The following is a 22,792-nucleotide window of genomic DNA, read 5'->3' on the forward strand; positions in this document are numbered from 1 at the left end:
TATAAGAACGTTACTACACTTAACTTGGTGGAGGCTGGGACCAAGTCTGACCCTGGGGCTGGTCATATACTGCCGACGCCGAGGATTGCGGGGCCTACCTCGGTCCACGTCTCAAAGGCCTACTATACCTCCTCCTCCTCCCACCCCTCCTCCACCTCCTCCGAATTACCATCCGTGGGCATGGCGCCATCAGTCGCTAGCTCTAGGCACAGCAGCAGTGCCGTCGCTAAGCGACAGCAGGCGGTGCTCAAACTGCTGAGCCTAGGCGATAAAAGGCACACCGCCCAAGAGCTATTACAGGGCATTCCACATCAAACTTGTTAACTTTGTCGCCACCCTGCTGTTTAATCCACAAAATATACTGCCAAACTTTTACCATTTACCGATATTATTTCAGCGCTTCTTGCGCATCTGTTTACATTCCCCTCACCCGCCATATCCCAAACTTATAAGAACGCTACTACACTTGATCTTATACAAAAGGTTCTTAGAAGTGCTGTTTGGGGAGTAGCCTAGAGACAGGGGCTTGGATTGGCGAAAGCTCGCCTGGCAGCGGAGCGCCAGCTCCATCCCAAGATCCAACTAACATAGTTTTAACTACAGCACCTTTAATCTACTACTAGTTCACTGCCTCCATACATGGTCCCCTTATCAAACGAGCTGTGTCAGGCAGAATTTTCAGGTGTTTCACCACATACATAGTGGAACTCGGCGCGTCTGTCGCCGCCATGCTGGAGACCTGCAGTTGCAATCATAGAAGCGCAATATGGATGCCCCATACTGTCGCTCTTAATCATGGAAGTCCTCTCCATGGCTGCCTCCAAATGTCGTCCCCTTATCAAACGAGCTGTGTCAGGCTCATTTTTCGGGTGTTTCACCAGATACGTTATGGAACTTGGTCACTATGTCGCCACCATGCTGTGTTATCGACTAAATATACCGTCAACCTTTTGTTCACAGAGGAAATAATTTCAGCGCTTCTTGCTCACCTCCTTTGGTTCCTCTCTGCCACCCATTGGTTTGAAGCCTGAGTCCATTTAGGGTATGTCGCCATGCCACTCTCTAGCCTGCCGCTGCTGCCGCTGCCTCTGCATAGTCCCCTATAGTGTCAGGGTCAATTATTGGATGTTTTAGATGCTATCTAGCTTCATTCCGTCACTCTGTCATGGCCATGCTGTTGCCCATAATTTTGGCATAATGGTGCGTTTAAGCAGCCTCAGAGGCATCCATGCATGCTGCCCCTGCTGTTTCCTGTCCATTTCCGTGGTGTTTCCATCCTTTTCTGAGGTTTCCAGGTGTTTGGCCAAGCTTCCCTGTGCAGAGCCTTGGTCCCCTTGAAAAATGCTCGAGTCTCCCATTGACTTCAATGGGGCTCGTTATTCGAGACGAGCACTCGAGCATCGGGAAAAGTTCGTCTCGAATAACGAGTACCCGAGCATTTTAGTGCTCGCTCATCTCTACTCATAAACCATATCAATATATATATATATATATATATATATATATATATATATATATATATATATATTTATGCACAGCACTTAGTCCTTGCTCCAACAATAAATCAATCCCAGAGTTCACGCTGATAACAGTCTCGAGGACTGTGACAACTGATTTATACTATTGCTATCCTGAAATAATTATTTTTAGATCTTTTTATTTTGAAGTGTTCTGCAATTTTTCTATTTCAGTTCCAAGGATGTCAGCTCTTCAACCATTGTTTAGACAAATAGAATGAAAATCATCCTACCAATTTTTCCTTTATTACCTTTCTTTACTTTTACTAGTAACCTGGGGTTCTCCAAAACTAGAACGTATGACTGTAGAAATGGCTGTACTACAGTACACACATGTGCGTGGGATGAGATATGTTACCAGACAACCAACTGTACGCAAAGCCACCATGTAAATGTAACCAATGATGTTGAGTTTAGAGGTCGAGGTCCAAGAAATATATCCAGGCAGTTACAACAGGTACTGCCACATAAGACATTATCTGATAATGTGGCATGTTTTTGGTATACATGGCTAGATATGGATTTATATCTATACAAATTATTTGACTCCTCTTGTTTCATATATAGAGTATCATTTATTCTTTTATGTTAGTCATATTGATTTTATAGGGGTGTTTCTGATTATTGTGGTGGGATTTTGGGTCAACCACTCCTAGATGCAGGTACTGGTCCAAAATTATGTGCGTTGTGCCTTATTTTTTTCGGGCACATTTGATATAATTGCGCCTAAATTCGCAATTTTTACAGTTGCCTAGCAAAGTTAGCTGCACAGTTTTTGAGCTATGCACCTTATATAAGGTCAGTCCAGATCAGGCTTAGGAAAATTTTCAAAAAAATTTCAAAGTTTTCAAAGTTTTGTGCAACTTTTTAATTAAAAGTCGCAAAATACCCAACGGGCTCAGCTGCTTTATATATCACCCATCAGACAAATCAAGTCTAAAACCTGGAAAACAACTAAGAAAAGACACACACAAATGCTATGACTAAAGATAAATGACCCCCCCCCCCCCCGTGTGTTTCTTACATATAGCTTAATAAAATTAGTATTTTTACTTATTGCATTGGTCATTTGACACATGTTTTCTTTTTTTTTTTGTATGGTCTATGATGATGTGTGACCTTCACACCTTTGCATTGGTTGTCCCTAAATTGTTGATTTAAAAGAAAAATACACATCAGGATCCATTACACTTATTGCAATGTATAAATTCATTTAGATGCATGCTTCTTTTTTGTTATGACTGTGGCTCCTCAGCTGGGTCTCCAACATAAGTTATTCTCTTTCTATCATGGAGATACTATTGTACACCTTATGTGGGTGAGGAACTTGATATGTAGGATTTCTCTAAGTGGTGTTTACTAAAGGTGTTTTTTCTTCTTTCTAGAAAATGTACATTTCAGATGGTTATTGTGTATAGAATTCAATAATGTTTTTTTCTTATATAAAAAGGTCTGTTTCCATTGTTTTTTCAATGTCCTACATGCCAGTACAGCAGTCTCTATACTCATCCTGAGTATAAATGTAATGTAATGTATAATTCTGCTATTCTATAGGCACCGGTAGGAAACTAAAAAGTGAATCTAATGTACCATTACAGCTTTGTCTTCTTGGACAAAGTGACTATTCTACAAAAGATTATCATAGATGTAACACAATGAACATCTAAGGAATGCTACACCATTAACATAAGCCATATGCTATTTACATAGAACACCATTCATGCACTGAGTGTTACAATCCGCACGCAAGGTTAATAGCATAGAGCAACATGGCGCACTGTATTATTAGTGTAGCACACTAGAAGGATATTTCCCTATTGTCACATCGGTATGAAGAGTGTGGGGATAAGCAGAGTTCTTTCATGTTATATTAGTAGGACATATATAATCTTTATACAAAAGACCTTTTTCTTCCATCCAGAAGGATCTCATTGGTTTATCACTAGGCTTCTATGATGTATCTATAATTGAGTAGAGCATGGTTCTATTATTCATTTAGGCTCTTGACAACCCTAGCAGCTGTCTACCCATTAAAACATCTTTCTTCTCCACTCTTTGTAAAAAAATAAGTTCCTTATTTTCTAAGTTTAACACCTTACACCTTAAGAAGGAGACATATTCACAGAGACCATTGTCCCATTTTGAGTAGCAACGCAATGGACATGACAGTTGTTTGAAACTGGGGATTGGGCTACAGAGAGTTTATTTTATGTAATAAGGGCAAAACTCTTTCCTATAAAATAAAAATGTGTTGTATATGACCCTATTCTGGGGACCAGGTTCATCTTATTATTTTATAGTAATGTTTAAAGGAAATCTACCATGAAAATCAATCATGATAAACCAGGGACATTTACCCATAGATTAAGTAACTGTGACTGTGGTAATCTTCTTATATTTGTTATCCATGGCCTCCAAACTTTTAAAATTATGCTAATGAGCCAGAAGGGCTGTGAGGAGTGTCTCTAGACCCTCTTCTTACTCGTTGTTACAATGATCAGAGCAAGTCTGCCCTGCTGATTTTCTGCTGATTGTAACAGCCTGTGAATCTGTAGCACTGACAGGCTCTAGATTCACCCTCAGGAGCCCCTCAGGCTCATTAGCATACTTTTAAAGGTTTATTTCAGAAGTAAAAAAGCCATACATGACAAATATAAGAAGATTACTACAATCACAGTGCCTGGATCCATGAGTTTATATTTGCTTGATTTTGGTGCCCCTGGTTTATATTTGCTTGATTTTGACCATAAACCTTTAGTGCAATAAATCAGTTAGCCTTCTATTTATTCCCAAAGTGGAAAAGTAAGAATGAGAAAAGGTTTGATGCTGGATCTTCATTTTACACTAAATACTCAGCCAAAACACTAACACTTAGGCCTCATTCACACGACCATATGGGGGACGTATATACGTATATACGTTGGTACCGTACTGTTCCGTAGTCAGGAAAAGATAGGACATGTCCGTGCGCCGTGCACCATATATCCCCATGGAGAGGGGCGGGGGTGAGCAGCGCTCACCTCCTCCTCCTCTCCCCGCCGCCCACGTGTGTTCACATATGCCCATGACCCTACATCAGAAGAGGACCCAATTTAGATTTAGATACTCTTCTCCATAATTACATCATTTTTATGGACTGCTTATTATGATATATATATATATATATATATATATATGTATATATATATATATATATATATATATAATGTGGTATCATCTCATTGTCTGCCCTCACTCACCACATTTTTATGCTTCTCACTTCTGATGCCACTTCCCCACAGCATTTCCCACAATCCCCTGCAAAGATTAACAGTGGCAGACATCCTGTCATCACCTTCCCACCTCTGTTGATGTATCTGACCACTAGAAGGGGTGGAACTAAGAGTCACGAATGTGGAATCTCCAAGATCACCTTTTGGTGGTTAAAAATTGTATTGGGAGAGCTAGTTGTCTTCAAAGATTTTAGATTTGACACTAAAAACCTCTTCAATGACAATCTTAAAATATGTTTTTAGGACATGATTTTATTCCTGATATATCTATTTTAGTATTGTATATACTTGTATTCTTTCTGAAGTGTATTAATGGACAACAGGGCGTTTCCCTTTTGGGAAGCCCATTGTAGTTAACAAACATAAATTGTCTATTTTGGGTCTGGTGAGTAGTTTCCTTCACATAGTTGAGGTCTAGAGGAGAAGTTATTAATTCCTCGGAAGACTGGCCGTCCTCTTGACTTGAATCATTACCATGTTCATTCCAGCAGCTATAGCTTAAATACTGCAGCAAGGAAATTTAATTCTCCAGGCTAAGATTCTGCAGTATTGTATTAGAAAGATTATGACCTTGAGCAATTGTATTATCTGACTGCCGAGTCCTTTGTATGGATGTGTTCTGTGCTATTTTGATTATTTTAACTTTATCCGCTGCATAGCCATCATTATATAAGAGACAGAAGCATTAAACAGATTACGTTCTAAAATTCAGGTCAATAAAGCCCTTGCAAATATTTGACTGCTGCTATTATGTTAGAGTGGTCACAATGTACAGATCCGCCAGTCATTTAGTAAGAAATCAGCATATTATGATACGTTATCTGGGATTTTTATTTTTGCATTGTTTTATACATGAAGACAAGGTTACTTCATAGTCAAGTGTAACGCCAGAATATGTTACAGCATATACATCATAAACTTCCTCCCTCCAGCTCCCGAGGTCTTCACTCCAGTAACCACATACATTTGCTCTATGTCTGCTACTACTGTGCTACTTGAATTAGGCATGCTGCAGTACCAGAAACAACCACTATGCCATGAAAGTCACTGGGGGTCATTTATCTTTAGTCAGGACATTTGTGCATGTTTTTTTTTTTGTTATTTCGGGTTTTGGACTTGTTTGATTTATCTTAGAGGTTGATATATCTGGCAGCTGAGTCTTTATTTTTCTTAGTTTTTTTTTAAATAAAAAGTCACACAACTGTTAAAGATTTGCAAACTCCTCGGCCACGCCTTCTAAAGTTTCTCCTACACATGATCCGGAGTTTATTTGTGCCTTTTTAACCATGATTTGCTTAAAAATTCTTGTATGGTTAATTTTGGTAGGCGTGTGAAAAAATTTAGGACCAAATATAGAAATATGCAAACAAAGTCATAAAAAGAAAAAAAAAGATCCCTACTGTTTCTCTTTTGTTACTTTGTTGAGTGTTGTTTCCCATAATTCTACAAGTGGTAGAAATGATCAGACAATTGGATTAGAATTTGCTTAATTAAGTAACGTGTTTATGCAATGTTTTATAAACTCTCTTCGAGTGGTTCCCCGACTTAAGCTTAAATACAATTTTTTGTTAAAATAACCTTATTTGTCTGCTCCATTCCAACATCAATGATCCAGTGGTCAGATGGTGTATAAGCGGTGTATCACCGGATTAAGCATTGACATCTACACCCATGACCAGTCAATGATTGCCATTAGCAGTAATACGTCATGTGTAAAGAGGTTGCTGAGGCCAAGGTAAGTATTTTCTTTTTTTATTGAGGGACCAAACAGAGATGCTGTAAGGCCATTTTATGAAATCACCAATCAACCAGGACCTGTTGGTGGCTTAGAGTTCCAAATAACTTTGAGTTTGAGTTTGACAGCTACTTCAACATGGTGCCACAATTTTCTTAAAACTATATATTTCAATGTACATCAACTGAGGGGCTTTAGAATTTATTAATTATTGGACATGAAACATTTATGCTATAAAATTTGACTTTTCACTCCTCTTGCGGCTTTCTAAAATTGGATGATTTTCAGTGGAAGAAGGATTGCCTAACACAAATTTGTGTGTAATTTCTTTGTACGTAATAGATTTGCCATATAATTTATCGAAAAGGATGTCTCAAAGAAATCCTGATGGGATTTTTTTTAAAAACAATCCCTTTATATTTGCCCCTGTATGCTCTAGGAGCAGTCCTCCACATTTATCTTTAACCCGCTTACAAAAAACATAATTTAATTTATTGTATTAAATGTAATCACATTTTGGATTTGAAGTTGCATCTGGTCCATACTGAAATTCCCAATGAATCATCTCAGAGCGCGTCATTCATATTTTCCCCCATAGCTTTTAGATTACATTATAGCGAGAGGTTATATTTAAGGCACCAGACACCGTTGCAAATTAGTTGATTGTCAGCAGTGAAGCTGCTGCCTCCTATGGAAATACTTGGAAACCCTACTGTTCATTCTCCACAATGAAGATCTCATGCAGCAGTCACAAACTACTCATCGGAGGTGGGGAAAATCAAATTATCGTCATTCGCACCGTTTGAATATGGATTTTGGTAGAAAAAAAAAATCTTACTTATCTTCAAAGATTATACAAACAGTAAATGTGATAAAAAAGTGCAAAGAGATATCAAATGTGCGAACACCCTAACTAGATGACAGCGAATTAACTCTAAAGCCACAGGATACACAAAAATCTCAGCAAGAAATTTGCTCCATCCAGTTTAAATAACAAAATAGTCTCATCACACAGCGGGATCGCAGGAGATGCTCTTGATATACACTGTTCAGTTAGAAAGTTAAAAAGGTTTATAATTACATATATAATATAATTACACTGTGACCATGTCCTGCCGTACCTTCAATTAGGACCTAGTTTGACATTTGCAACATATAGTAGATATTGCTGTAGACTAGGAAATGTGAGCATCTGGTCAGTACATAGAAACCTACAAATTATTCTTCTCCTTGTCTTCCCCTCTGGTGCATTTCTATAATGTTTTTAATGTATTTTTGAATAAACATACCGTATGTTTTTTTTTTTTAAAGAAAGAAGAGGACGCTTACATTTTTGTGACCTCCAATAAGATGGTCTTTCTCGGAAGATACGAGGTCAGCTGGTCACCATGTCATGACTTGATGAGCCTCTTGTAAAGGCAGACAAGACAGTCATACACAACGCCAGATTTATCACATTGTCTAATACTGAATGATTCGGTCAGCCTAATCTAGCTTTAGAACTTCTATTTGTTGATTTTGTTTATGTGAGGACAATGCACCACAATATTGGCTGAAAGGAACATTGTTTGACACATTGTAAGTCCCTACTTTAGCCAACAAGTCGTAACTTCACAGATCAACTGCTTAAAAAGATCAAAGTGTTTGGATGATCACTGTGATCTCAAACTTTATTAAAAGTAGGACAATAATCTGTACATAAAGAATTTTATAGAATTGGTTTTTTTTAATATATATGTCATGGGAATGATTGGGTAAAAAAACAAAGAGCAAATTCCCACCTTCCCCATTGTCCGGTTCAGCACGGTGCCACCCATCATCTCGAGCCTCTGTTTGCATTTAGAGACTTGGTGGTGACATCACACTGATCACAATTGCTGCTGTAGGAGGTGAGCAGGTGTCAAAGCCGCATCACCTATGTTGAACCAGAGCCCAGAGACGTTCCCAGGCCATATACATGTTTGTTGTATCATATATGTATATATATTATATGTATGTATATTTATATTTTGTATATATGGTTGTTCTCATAGGTATGGAGCTACTGCAAACTGCTAAACAGTGGTGGTTCTGGATGTTGGACCTTCAGCTCATACCAGAATAACAGAAAACTCCTTTAACTATTTGGGCATTCAAAAGAAGATGTTCTTGAGCACTCACAGCACTCAATTCTACACCATGAAGTTGGGGGTAGGCTTTACTGAACAACCAATGTGCTTGTTTTGCCCATCACTTCTAGTACAGTGTATGTACAGGATACATATGGCACCACACTATTTATCTAATTATTAATTCAAGACCGTTTTATTCACAATGTCAGCGTAAATGAAAATGTTCTTTTACAACAATTAATTCCAGATGGATACAGCTAAATATAACTTCCTCTAAAAACAAAATTAATTTTTAGAACGTAGAAGTGACACCCGTAACAACACGGAAAGCTTGGCAGAGTTTTATCTCATTGTTTTTAGCAGTTATTCATTCAGTTACAATCCTATTTTGGTTTCATAAAACCTCACTGCAACCTTCAAAAGTGGAGAAGATCAAATGATGCCACTGCCATTTTTTATTTTTTCCAACTCTTGAAGAAAATCTAAACTTAGTTATTCAGCATTTTCTACTGCTTCAGAATCCTTCAGGTTAGAAGAAATTTAGTGAACACAGATGGCAATTTCCTCTTTTTCAGGTTTCATTGATCAGCTGAAGGGTTGATACTTATCAAAGCAAAGGGGCTTCGGTATCGGGGGGGGGGGGGGGGGGGTTTCAAACTGATTGTTTGCCTTTGAGTCTACATAGAAGATAGTATACCATGCTGTTTTTTTATGGTCGCATAATGACTAATGGATATCTGTGTAGGAGTATTATTTACTGAATGATTCGGTAAGGCTAATGTAATTTTAAACCTTCCATTTGACAATTTGGCTGAAATGCACCTTGTTTGGTCAGTTTCTGTTTTGGCCAACAACTCGTAACCCCATGGATCAACTGCTTGAAGAGATCAAACTGTTTGGATGATCACTGTGGTCTCACACTTTATTAAAAATAGGACAAAAATCTACACATAAAGTATTTTCCAGATTTTTTTTTTTTTATATTTGTCATGGGAATGATGGGGTAAAAAGAAAAAACAAAGATCATATTCCCACCTTCCCCATTGCTCCGGTGCTACTCATCATCTCAGGCCTCAGTTTGCATTTAGAGGCTTGGTGGTGACATCCCACTGACCATGTTGAGACAGTTTATCACATTGTCTCTTTCATGGTGGAATAATTACTAATGGACATCTGTGTGGGAGTATTTTTTAGGGCATTACTACAAATGGGGCCACTTTGGGGGTCATAACTAGTGATGGGATCGGTGAAGCAGTACTAGTCCAAAGGATGGGTAGTTATTAGAGATGAGCAAGCATACTCGTCCAAGCTTGATGCTCGTTCGAGTATTAGCATACTCGAAACGGCTCGTTGCTCGAACGAGTATTTCGCCTGCTCGAGAACGAGCTTTCACTTAAGGAAACACAGTGAAGAACAGTGAAGAACACAGTGAAAACAGTGAACACAGTAAACACAGTGAACACAAGAACACATTGCAGATGTTTCCGCACATCTGTTAACTTATCGGAAGACATTAGTGCCGAACGGTGTTCTTCACAATAGTATTTGAAGAACAATATGTGTGAAGAATCTTGATTCAATGGGGTTCGTTATTCCATACAAGCACTCGAGCATCGGAAAAAGTTCGACTCGAGTAACGAGCACTCAAGTATTTTAGTGCTCGCTCATCTCTAGTAGTTATTACTATGGTTGACACATTTAGGCACTTTTACTATTGAGCACTCTGACATGATAGTTTATAGTCACATTATGGGGATTCAGTATTACTTCTGAAGGAATTATGGTCGGTACCGCTAGCTCAGATGATAAAGTGATGAGCCTAAGATTTCTGTGTTGCAAAATCTGTGGAGTTTAGTTGTTGCCATAAGAAGGTGACAGACACATACCTGTAGCTAGCTGCAGGCATGCTGAGGAGGTATATTAGCTTCTTTAGCCAAAAAAAGGCTTTCACTAAAAACAGCTTTTAGAATGATGCTAATTACTATCAAAGGCTCCTGACATGTCACACGGAGCTGCTGGGGCACTCTCCTCTGTTCCTAATTATGCACTCCTCTGATAGTAATTAGCATCATTCTAAAAGCTTGTGTCCAACTAGATAAAGGTATGTGTGGCTTAAAAAATGGTTTTGTAAGTGGCAGATTTCCTTTAAGAAGTCATAAGAGAGAGAACTCCTCCAATCAAAGACGCCATCTGTGAATCATCATGTTTTTAGTAAGTCCTTGTATTGGCCTTGAGCTCACAAGTCTGCAGCATCATTTTGTGAGTTAGGACTAACCTAAGGAAAAATATGATCAATTTATTTTGGTATACATGGAACTACAGCAGCAGTACCCATTAATACAAGAAGCTACTTCAGCAATACACAGCCATATATTTGGTCATACATAGAGATGAGTGAACATACTCGTCCGAGCTTGATGCTCGTTCGAGCATTAGCGTACTCGAAACTGCTCGTTGCTCGGACGAATACTTCGCCCGCTCGAGAAAATGGCATCTCCCGCCGTTTTGCTTTTTGGCGGCCAGAAACAGAGCCAATCACAAGCCAGGAGACTCTGCACTCCACCCAGCATGACGTGGTACCCTTACACGTCGATAGCAGTGGTTGGCTGGCCAGATCAGGTGACCCTGGAATAGACTAGCCCCTGCCTGCGCTGCTCGGATCATTCTGTGTCTGGATGCCGCTAGGGAGAGAGCTGCTGCTGGTCAGGGAAAGCGTTAGGCTGTTCTATTAGAAAAGTGTTAGGCAGGAGTGATTCAACAAGAACCCAACAGCCCTTCTTAGGGCTACAATAACGTTATACATTTTTTTTTCATTTGCAGCTAGTACCATATTGTGAGGAATTTGCAGGGGGACTTGCTACCGTTGTGTTTAGCTCTTAGTGACACACATATCCACCTCAAACACCAAAGTGGGACAATTTATTAGGGGTTTGATTTCAATTAGGCACAGTCTGCCAGTTTCTTTTTATTTTACGTTTATTTTTTGATAACTCAGCGTCATCTCATCTGGCATAGCAGTGTGCTTTCATACTTGGCTAGAAAATAGCCATAGGAGAATCCAAACGGCTTACTTAGGCCTACAATAGCGTTATATATTTTATTTCTGGTTGATCTGCTGGTGGCTGGCCTTGCTGTAGTGCATCTACTACCATATTGTGAGGAATTTGCAGTGAGACTTGCGACCGTTGTGTTTAGCGCTTAGTGACGCACATATCCATCGCAAAGACCGAAGTGGGACAATTTATTAGGGGTTGGATTTCAATTAGGCACAGTCTGCCATTTACTTTTTATTTTACGTTTATTTTTTCATAACTCAGCGTCATCTCATCTGGCATAACAGTGTGCTTTCATACTTGGCTAGAAAATAGCCATAGGAGAATCCAAACGGCTTACTTAGGCCTACAATAGCGTTATATATTTTATTTCTGGTTGATCTGCTGGTGGCTGGCCTTGCTGTAGTGCATCTACTACCATATTGTGAGGAATTTGCAGTGAGACTTGCGACCGTTGTGTTTAGCGCTTAGTGACGCACATATCCATCGCAAAGACCGAAGTGGGACAATTTATTAGGGGTTGGATTTCAATTAGGCACAGTCTGCCATTTACTTTTTATTTTACGTTTATTTTTTCATAACTCAGCGTCATCTCATCTGGCATAACAGTGTGCTTTCATACTTGGCTAGAAAATAGCCATAGGAGAATCCAAACGGCTTACTTAGGCCTACAATAGCGTTATATATTTCATTTCTGGTTGATCTGCTGGTGGCTGGCCTTGCTGTAGTGCATCTACTACCATATTGTGAGGAATTTGCAGTGAGACTTGCGACCGTTGTGTTTAGCGCTTAGTGACGCACATATCCATCGCAAAGACCGAAGTGGGACAATTTATTAGGGGTTGGATCTCAATTAGGCACAGTCTGCCATTTACTTTTTATTTTACGTTTATTTTTTGATAACTCAGCGTCATCTCATCTGGCATAGCAGTGTGCTTTCATACTTGGCTAGAAAATAGCCATAGGAGAATCCAAACGGCTTACTTAGGCCTACAATAGCGTTATATATTTTATTTCTGGTTGATCTGCTGGTGGCTGGCCTTGCTGTAGTGCATCTACTACCATATTGGGGGTCATTTACTAAGGGCCCGAATCGCGTTTTCCCGACGTGTTACCCGAATATTTCCGATTTGCGCCGATTGTACCTGAATTGCCCGGGATTGTGGCGCACGCGATCGGATTGTGGCGCATCGGCGCCGGCATGCGCGCGACGAAAATCGGGGGGGCGTGGCCGAACGAAAACCCGACGTATTCGGAAAAACCGCCGCATTTAAAAACCGAAAAAGTGTCGCTTGGGGACCGCTTACCTTCACCTGGTCCGAGGTGGTGCATTCAGGCGCGATGAGATGACTTTCAGCGCAGCAGCGCCACCTGGTGGACGGCGGAGGAACTGCCTTCATGAATCCCGGCCGGACCCGAATCCAGACCAGAGAACACGCCGCTGGATCGCGAATGGGCCGGGTAAGTAAATCTGCCCCATTGTGAGGAATTTGCAGTGAGACTTGCGACCGTTGTGTTTAGCGCTTAGTGACGCACATATCCATCGCAAAGACCGAAGTGGGACAATTTATTAGGGGTTGGATTTCAATTAGGCACAGTCTGCCATTTACTTTTTATTTTAGGTTTATTTTTTGATAACTCAGCGTCATCTCATCTGGCATAGCAGTGTGCTTTCATACTTGGCTAGAAAATAGCCATAGGAGAATCCAAACGGCTTACTTAGGCCTACAATAGCGTTATATATTTTATTTCTGGTTGATCTGCTGGTGGCTGGCCTTGCTGTAGTGCATCTACTACCATATTGTGAGGAATTTGCAGTGAGACTTGCGACCGTTGTGTTTAGCGCTTAGTGACGCACATATCCATCGCAAAGACCGAAGTGGGACAATTTATTAGGGGTTGGATTTCAATTAGGCACAGTCTGCCATTTACTTTTTATTTTAGGTTTATTTTTTGATAACTCAGCGTCATCTCATCTGGCATAGCAGTGTGCTTTCATACTTGGCTAGAAAATAGCCATAGGAGAATCCAAACGGCTTACTTAGGCCTACAATAGCGTTATATATTTTATTTCTGGTTGATCTGCTGGTGGCTGGCCTTGCTGTAGTGCATCTACTACCATATTGTGAGGAATTTGCAGTGAGACTTGCGATCGTTGTGTTTAGCGCTTAGTGACGCACATATCCATCGCAAAGACCGAAGTGGGACAATTTATTAGGGGTTGGATTTCAATTAGGCACAGTCTGCCATTTACTTTTTATTTTACGTTTATTTTTTGATAACTCAGCGTCATCTCATCTGGCATAGCAGTGTGCTTTCATACTTGGCTAGAAAATAGCCATAGGAGAATCCAAACGGCTTACTTAGGCCTACAATAGCGTTATATATTTTATTTCTGGTTGATCTGCTGGTGGCTGGCCTTGCTGTAGTGCATCTACTACCATATTGTGAGGAATTTGCAGTGAGACTTGCGACCGTTGTGTTTAGCGCTTAGTGACGCACATATCCATCGCAAAGACCGAAGTGGGACAATTTATTAGGGGTTGGATTTCAATTAGGCACAGTCTGCCATTTACTTTTTATTTTACGTTTATTTTTTCATAACTCAGCGTCATCTCATCTGGCATAGCAGTGTGCTTTCATAGTTGGCTAGAAAATAGCCATAGCAATAGGATAGCATCGTTTGGTTTTAAAAACTAAAAAACACAAAAAAAAAAACAAAAAAAAAAACACAAAAAAAAGTAAAAAAAAAAATAAAGTTATAACTTTCATTTTCAAAATGTTTAACCCGAGGGCTAGGGGTAGAGGACGAGGGCGGGGACGTGGGCGTCCAACTACTGCAGGGGTCAGAGGCCGTGGTCCTGGGCGGGGTGAGACACCACCTGCTGATGAGGGAGCAGGGGAACGGCGCAGAGCTACACTCCCTAGGTTCATGTCTGAAGTTACTGGGACTCGTGGTAGAGCACTGTTGAGGCCAGAACAGTGCGAACAGGTGATGTCGTGGATTGCCGACAATGCTTCGAGCAATTTGTCCACCAGTCAGTCTTCCACGCAGTCCACCCATGCCACCGAAATCGGCACTCCTCCAGCTCCTGCACCTCAGCCTCCTCCCCCCCAGTCTGCCACCTCCCAGGAAAATTTGGCATTTGAACCGGCATACTCTGAGGAACTGTTTTCTGGACCCTTCCCACAGTCACAAACCACTTGTCCGGTTGCTGCTGAGCAATTTTCCGATGCCCAGGTTTTCCACCAGTCGCAGTCTGTGGGTGATGATGACCTTCTTGACGTAGTGGAAGAAGTGTGTAAAGAGGTGTCGGACGATGAGGAGACACCGTTGTCAGACAGTGGTGAAGTTGTTGTCAGGGCAGGAAGTCCGAGGGGGGAGCAGACTGAGGGATCGGAGGATGATGAGGTGACAGATCCAAGCTGGGTTGAGAGGCCAGGTGAACACAGTGCTTCTGAGACGGAGGAGAGTCCTCGACCAGAACAGGTTGGAAGAGGCAGTGTTGGGGCCAGACGGAGAGGCAGGGCCAGAGCTGGTGCATCAGCGCCAAATGTGTCACGTAGTGAAGCTCCCGTGGCGAGGGCTCCCGCGGCGAGGGCTAGATTTTCAGAAGTCTGGAGGTTCTTTAAGGAAACACCGGATGACCGACGGACTGTGGTGTGCAGCCTTTGCCAAACCAGGATCAGCAGGGGTTCCACCACTACTAGCTTAACTACCACCAGTATGCGCAGGCATATGAATGCTAAACACCCCACTCAGTGGCACCAAGCCCGTTCAACTCCGGCCGTGCACACCACTGCTCCTTCCCCTGTGTCAGCTGATAGTCAGCCCCCTGCCCAGGACCCTGGCCCAAAAACCCCATCGTCCCTCCACGATCCTCCACAGCATCCACCAGCGTTCAGCTCTCCATACCCCAGACGCTGGAGCGGAAAAGGAAATATAGTGCAACCCACCCGCACGCCCAAGCCCTCAATGTCCACATCTCCAGATTGCTTAGCCTGGAGATGCTGCCCTATAGGCTGGTAGAGACCTAGGCCATTCGCAACCTCATGGCGGTGGCCGCCCCTCGGTATTCGGTCTCCAGCCGCCACTACTTTTCCCGATGTGCCGTCCCAGCCCTGCACCAGCACGTGTCAGACAACATCATCCGTGCCCTGACCAACGCCGTTTCTGACAAGGTCCACCTGACCACGGACACGTGGACGAGTGCTGCCGGGCAGGGCCACTATATATCGCTGACGGCACATTGGGTTAACTTGGTGGAGGCTGGGACCGAGTCTGACCCTGCCGCTGGTCATATACTGCCGACGCCGAGGATTGCGGGGCCTACCTCGGTCCAGGTCTTTCAGGCCTACTATGCCTCCTCCTCCTCCCACCCCTCCTCCACCTCCTCCTCCGAACTACCATCCGTGGGCATGGCGCCATCAGTCGGTAGCTCTAGGCACAGCAGCAGTGCCGTCGCTAAGCGACAGCAGGCGGTGCTCAAACTGCTGAGCCTAGGCGATAAAAGGCATACACCGCCCATGAGCTATTACAGGGCATTCCACATCAAACTTGTTAACTTTGTCGCCACCCTGCTGTGTAATCCACAAAATATACTGCCAAACTTTTACCATTTACCGATATTATTTGAGCGCTTCTTGCGCATCTGTTTACATTCCCCTCACCCGCCATATCCCAAACTTATAAGAATGCTACTACACTTAACTTGGTGGAGGCTGGGACTGAGTCTGACCCTGGGGCTGGTCATATACTGCCGACGCCGAGGATTGCGGGGCCTACCTCGGTCCAGGTCTCAAAGGCCTACTATACCTCCTCCTCCTCCCACCCCTCCTCCACCTCCTCCTCCTCCGAATTACCATCCGTGGGCATGGCGCCATCAGTCGCTAGCTCTAGGCACAGCAGCAGTGCCGTCGCTAAGCGACAGCAGGCGGTGCTCAAACTGCTGAGCCTAGGCGATAAAAGGCACACCGCCCAAGAGCTATTACAGGGCATTCCACATCAAACTTGTTAACTTTGTCGCCACCCTGCTGTGTAATCCACAAAATATACTGCCAAACTTTTACCATTTACCGATATTATTTCAGCGCTTCTTGCGCATCTGTTTACATTACCCTCACCCGCCATATCCCAAACTTATAAGAACGCTACTACACTTGATCTTATACAAAAGGTTCTTAGAAGTGCTGTTTGGGGAGTAGCCTAGAGACAGGGGCTTGGATTGGCGAAAGCTCGCCTGGCAGCGGAGCGCCAGCTCCATCCCAAGATCCAACTAACATAGTTTTAACTGCAGCACCTTTAATCTACTACTAGTTCACTGCCTCCATACATGGTCCCCTTATCATACGAGCTGTGTCAGGCAGAATTTTCAGGTGTTTCACCACATACATAGTGGAACTCGGCGCGTCTGTCGCCGCCATGCTGGAGACCTGCAGTTGCAATCATAGAAGCGCAATATGGATGCCCCATACTGTCGCTCTTAATAATGGAAGTCCTCTCCATGGCTGCCTCCAAATGTCGTCCCCTTATCAAACGAGCTGTGTCAGGCTCATTTTTCGGGTGTTTCACCAGATACGTTATGGAACTTGGTCACTATGTCGCCACCATGCTGTGTTATCGACTAAATATACCGTCAACCTTTTGTTCACAGAGGAAATAATTTCAGTGCTTCTTGCTCACCTCCTTTGGTTCCTCTCTGCCACCCATTGGTTTGAAGCCTGAGTCCATTTAGGGTATGTCGCCATGCCACTCTCTAGCCTGCCGCTGCTGCCGCTGCCTCTGCATGCTGTCCCCTATAGTGTCAGGGTCAATTATTGGATGTTTTAGATGCTATCTAGCTTCATTCTGTCACTCTGTCATGGCCATGCTGTTGCCCATAATTTTGGCATAATGGTGCGTTTAAGCAGCCTCAGAGGCATCCATGCATTCTGCCCCTGCTGTTTCCTGTCCATTTCCGTGGTGTTTCCATCCTTTTCTGAGGTTTCCAGGTGTTTGGCCAAGCTTCCCTGTGCAGAGCCTTGGTCCCCTTGAAAAATGCTCGAGTCTCCCATTGACTTCAATGGGGCTCGTTATTCGAGACGAGCACTCGAGCATCAGGAAAAGTTCGTCTCGAATAACGAGTACCCGAGCATTTTAGTGCTCGCTCATCTCTAGTCATACACAATCCTATGGATACCCAATTGATTGAAAATGAAAGGGGTTGCTAAAACAGACAGGTCAAGAGTAGTTACAGATCCATGCTCTATGACCATGTCTAATCAGGGTTGCATCCCCTTGTAAAGTCTGAAGGATGATAATTCTCTGCAGAGCTGCTGTGTAGGCCTGATAGATCACCATATGGTTGAGCTTGATTCTGTTTCTGTATTTATGTAGAGAGCTTGGTTTTGATCCCATTTTTATGTTCTGAGCCTGAGTCTGGTGCTGTATTTATGTGCATGGTTCTGCTGCTGCAGCATTGTATAGCAGGCTAAATTCTGGTGCTGTATTTAAATGGTCTGATGATGTATTAATGCACAGAGGTTGGTTTTGGTACTGTATTTATGTTAAAAACTTGGATCTTGTGCTGCAATTTTGTACAGAACTCTGTTTTGGTGAAGAATCAATGTTTTAAACTTGGATCACTATAGTTTAAACTAATTATGGGGTATTCGATTTCGGCTGTGAGGGGCACAGTTTGTTAAAACTAGGCTAGTTTTAAAATTGTAGACTAGAAGAGCGAACAATTTGGAAACTATAGGAGAAATGATTGCTGCCATAAGATTGAGTTAGGCTACATTCACACGAACTTATGGGGGACATATATACGGCCGATGTATATATGGCGTATATACGTCCCCCAAGCCCTTTTATGGCCTCACTGCGCCATACGAGATATGTGCGGCACCGTACTGTTCCGTAGCCCTAGTAAGATAGGACATACTATGGTATGACGGGCATACATCGTGTGAATGTAGCCTTAAATTGTATATTTACCGTTAATAAAATACATTTAAATATAATAGTTGTTTAGCACAATGTCCTGGATAAAACATGTATTAACATGAAATTAACATGGAGTCAGTATTATCCTACCAGTTCTGTTGGTGAGCTTGAAGGAAACCATCTTGTCTGGAATGTTGCAGACACTTCGCACCGAGGCAATACAGCTGTAATTGGCATAATCCTGAGGTCTAAGATTTTTCAGCTTCAAAATTTTTGTTTCACCCTGAAACAAAGATTAAGGAACATGAAGCCTTAGACATTACATTTTGTTCTTCTACTGGAATCTGGGCCGGGAAAACAAGGTAAATTGAATCCTGAAACACAGACAATGTAACACAAAGGAGGACACAGAGAACTGGCATGCATTTCTATTGATTATGATAGACAGACCTAGGCCTGGAGAGAAAACCTTGGTAGATATTCTATATCCACTTTCTAGAGAAAACAAAAAGAAGCATGAAACATGGAAGGATGTAACGTTCGCAGGTCCTGTTATCTGATTCTAATAATCCATTACAATATTTATTAAAAAAAATAATAATCTAAAATGTTCTACTTTTCTTTCCATAGCTATAAGAATGATTCCTTGTACATGAAATAAAAAATAGCCCAAACTTTAATTGCCCAATAGGTTTACGTGCAAAATTTTAAACATTTAAAGTGTAACTGTCATTCTGAGTAAAAAAAAAATAAAATGCATAGTTCTGCTCCAGGGGTCCCTGGGAATCATTCCTCAAAGTATTTTCCCTCTCGGTCCTCATCTAGTACCTTTTTTGGCCCATAGCAACCAGGGTTTCCAGCTCTCAAAAAACTACAATCAGCAAGATGGAGGGGCGGAGACTCCCTCCTGTCACCTCATCACAAGCACCTACTGACCAATGACAACAGAGCTATCTATCTATCTATCTATCTATCTATCTATCTATGTATCTCATATCTTTCTATCTCCTATCTATCTATGTATATCCTATCTATATCATATCTTTCTATATATCCATGTCTATCTGTCTATATACCTAAGTAACACTCCAGCACAGCACATGACAGGACAGCTTATAGACTTGGAGATTGTCTCCTGCCATTTCCTTGTGTGAGGTGATGGGGGAGGGGGGACTGCAGTTTCTGTCTGTGTGGATTATGTGTGTATACACAAGTGTAGGGAAAGCTGAGGAGCGATATGTGTTTAGGTGTTTGGTCACTACATTAGTGAGGTCTTCTCCCTGCACATGACTGAGTGCTGGGGCAGTGACACATGAGGTAATCAGCTGTGTGCAGGGAGAGTGAGGTAATCAGCTGATTGCAGGGGGAGGGGGGCGTGTCTCCTGTTCCATAGTCTCAACTTCTTTATGAAAACGAAATGTCCATAGTAACAGCTATCTGAGCAGTCACTGCCATCTAGGAGAAGTCTGCAGAATACAAGAGGAAGGAGCAGGATTCGGGTAACTAATCCAATTGCAAAAGGGCTTAAAATTACCTGCCCTACAACATATCAAAAGTTTTTTGAAATGACGGTTACACTTTAAAGCATGTGAAATAATTCCAATTTACATGTTAAAAATCCTTCATGGAGACCTGCCCTGGACCAGGTGCGGTTTTGCAAAAAAGTTGCAAAAAAAGTAATAAATACGTGAAATGTCGCACAGAACTTCTGGAAAATAAACATACATAACACAAGATACATAACACGAGGTGCAGGCAAAGGTGTACTTGAAAAACAACAGCAACATTTGCAGTGAAAAGTGGCAAAAACTGCAAAAGTTGAAATAAAGATACAGGTGGTCCCCTACTTAAGAACACCCGACTTACAGACAACCCCTAGTTACAGACAAACCTCCCTGCTCACTGTAACCTCTGGTGAAGCTCTCTGGATGCTTTACTATAGTCCCAGACTGTAATGATCAGCTGTAAGGTGTCTGTAATGAAGCTTTATTAATAATCCTTGGTACAATTACAGCAAAAAGTTTAGAAACTCCAATTGTCACTGGGGCAAAAAAAAAAAAATTGTCTGGAAAAGCAATTATAAAATATACAGTTCCGACTTACATACAAGTTCAACTTAATTACAAACCCAAGGACCCTACCTTGTACATAACCTTGTACACTCTTACTGCTTTGACAAAGACGTATGCTCGCCTCCCCAATCCGCCTGGAGAATTAAGACACAAGCATCCAAAACAGAAAGGGACAGTGAGTAGGGACACATTTTTAGGATGGTAAGAAATGTAACGCGATAGCACCAATATACTATAAGGGAGGATATAAGTTATAAGATCCAGCCACTAGCAGTAATTAGTTAATACCAGGGGAGGGGAGATCATTATATCATTATTTTTATGATTACATATGTCATCCAGCTGCAAAATTACTTGTCCAAAAGTCAATGCCCCTTAAATATTCTCCTGGAGACATCTCATATTATCACATTAGTCGTTGCCTAATAAAGTCATTTATGAAACATTTATAGATTTTTTCCCCCTTTTCTTCATTTTCTTTTAAAAATCACTTGGAAGATAAAAGGGAAAGATTCCTTTTTTTAGCTCCTCAGCAGCTTTTGAAATTTCTAGATGTCATCTGAGGTAACATAGGCAGGCGGCTGCCAAACTGTCTCAGGCGAGGCTCAGATACTGCACTTTCCTGGGAAAATGATGTCTTTTCTGTATTTGTATCCGTACATTCATTAACATGGCAGACTTACCAACAAAAGTTAGACAGAGAAACTTTAGGTCCAATGGGGTAGAATAGTATAGGACAAGCTACTCTCTGTATGTGGTTTGTTCTATGACCTTTGTTTATTATGACTATGAACCAGAACTGGCCTTGCAGAGGACCACAGGATCCAGGCTGGCCCAGACTCAATAACTGGCAGTAACAGTGGCATAAATAAGCAAGGATAATAAGAATGCCAGTGCAAAGGATTCTATAGCTGGGGCATAATCACTAGACCCCCACATATGCAGCATTAACCTGGATATGCCCCCCATCAGGAATAAGAAAACTATCTCTTTCACTGCTTTAGTATACCAGTTAGAGTCCCTTTGCTTCCCTCGACAATTAAATATACAGGTAGTCCCCAAGCTACGTATAATGTAGGTTCTTCAGGTTTGTTCTTAAAGCGTAACTGTAAAGCTACTTGGCAAAAAATAGTTTTAGCACAGCTGGAGAGAGCCTTTGATAACAATTCCAATGATAGCACCTAAAAGACAGGCACTATCAATGTTGATGGTGCCACAAGTGCAACCGGACAAGTGCAAGTAAATTGATTAAGTGTACACAAAATCGCATATATCATATACAGGTCAAAGATTGAGAACACATAAAAATACACCCAAAAGTGTAAACAGCAACCAAGGGCTAGAGAGTTAGTAGCCCAAACAACCCCCTGATAAGTTCTACTACAAAAGATGAAGAGGTTATATCGGAATCAAATATAAAGCAATAAGTATGCAATTACCAATATTCAAATAAGAAAGTAACTCCAATATAACTCTAATAGTAGAGCAAGATCATACAATACCCAAAATACATACACACTAAAGTAAGAAAAATGAAGGCATGGCCACAAAAGGGGGCGGGGGAAGCAGACCCCACACATAGGGCCGATTTGGCAAGCACTGTGCAGCGCTGCGTGATCTGTTTGTGCTATATAAATAAATTAATTATTATTATTTATTATTATTGTAACCCAATGGTGACTTCCTCAGGGTAAGTAGGAGAAAATGTAAGCCCAAAATAAGTTAATTACCTGAATTAAATCAGTGCAGCGATTAGTTTGGCATGTCGGAAAACAGCCCTCGACAATCAGATATACAGCCAGTCTCGAGCTTTGTACAATATAAGTTCTTTAGGTTTGTTCTTAAAGCGTAACTGTTAAGTTACTTGACAAAAAATAGTTTGACAAAAATTCCAAGGACAGCTATATCATGCTTCTGGCTTCTTCATATCCTGAGATATAGCCTAATATATCTAGCAGCCCTATCTGTAAAATCCTCTCTGCTTCTCCTAAAGTGGGAAGGACTTCCTGCTGTTGCATTAGCTAAGGGCACTGAGGCCAGAGCACTGAGGGCATTCACGTGCATAATCAGCTCAGCCAATCAGGACACATAATTAGTGTTACGGTTT

General features: G+C 41.7%; 1 protein-coding gene and 1 long non-coding RNA gene across 3 annotated transcripts in view; one reads left to right on the plus strand and one right to left on the minus strand.

Moving 5' to 3' along the window:
- Nucleotides 1-22,792, minus strand: part of MDGA2 (MAM domain containing glycosylphosphatidylinositol anchor 2) — a 453,765-nt gene that overhangs the window by 140,995 nt on the left and 289,978 nt on the right. For both annotated transcript variants that reach the window (XM_072115988.1, XM_072115986.1), the window contains exon 5: nucleotides 18,764-18,896. In XM_072115988.1, the coding sequence (XP_071972089.1) occupies nucleotides 18,764-18,896 (133 nt within the window). The remainder of the gene's footprint in view (nucleotides 1-18,763; nucleotides 18,897-22,792) is intronic.
- The window catches only part of LOC140069829 (uncharacterized), a 61,950-nt gene continuing 46,971 nt past the window's right edge, over nucleotides 7,814-22,792 (plus strand). The window contains exons 1-2 of the long non-coding RNA XR_011848860.1: nucleotides 7,814-7,898; nucleotides 8,558-8,714. This is a non-coding gene — a long non-coding RNA (uncharacterized lncRNA). The remainder of the gene's footprint in view (nucleotides 7,899-8,557; nucleotides 8,715-22,792) is intronic.

The sequence above is a fragment of the Engystomops pustulosus genome, chromosome 7 (assembly GCF_040894005.1).
Source record: "Engystomops pustulosus chromosome 7, aEngPut4.maternal, whole genome shotgun sequence".
Classification (NCBI taxonomy): domain Eukaryota; kingdom Metazoa; phylum Chordata; class Amphibia; order Anura; family Leptodactylidae; genus Engystomops; species Engystomops pustulosus.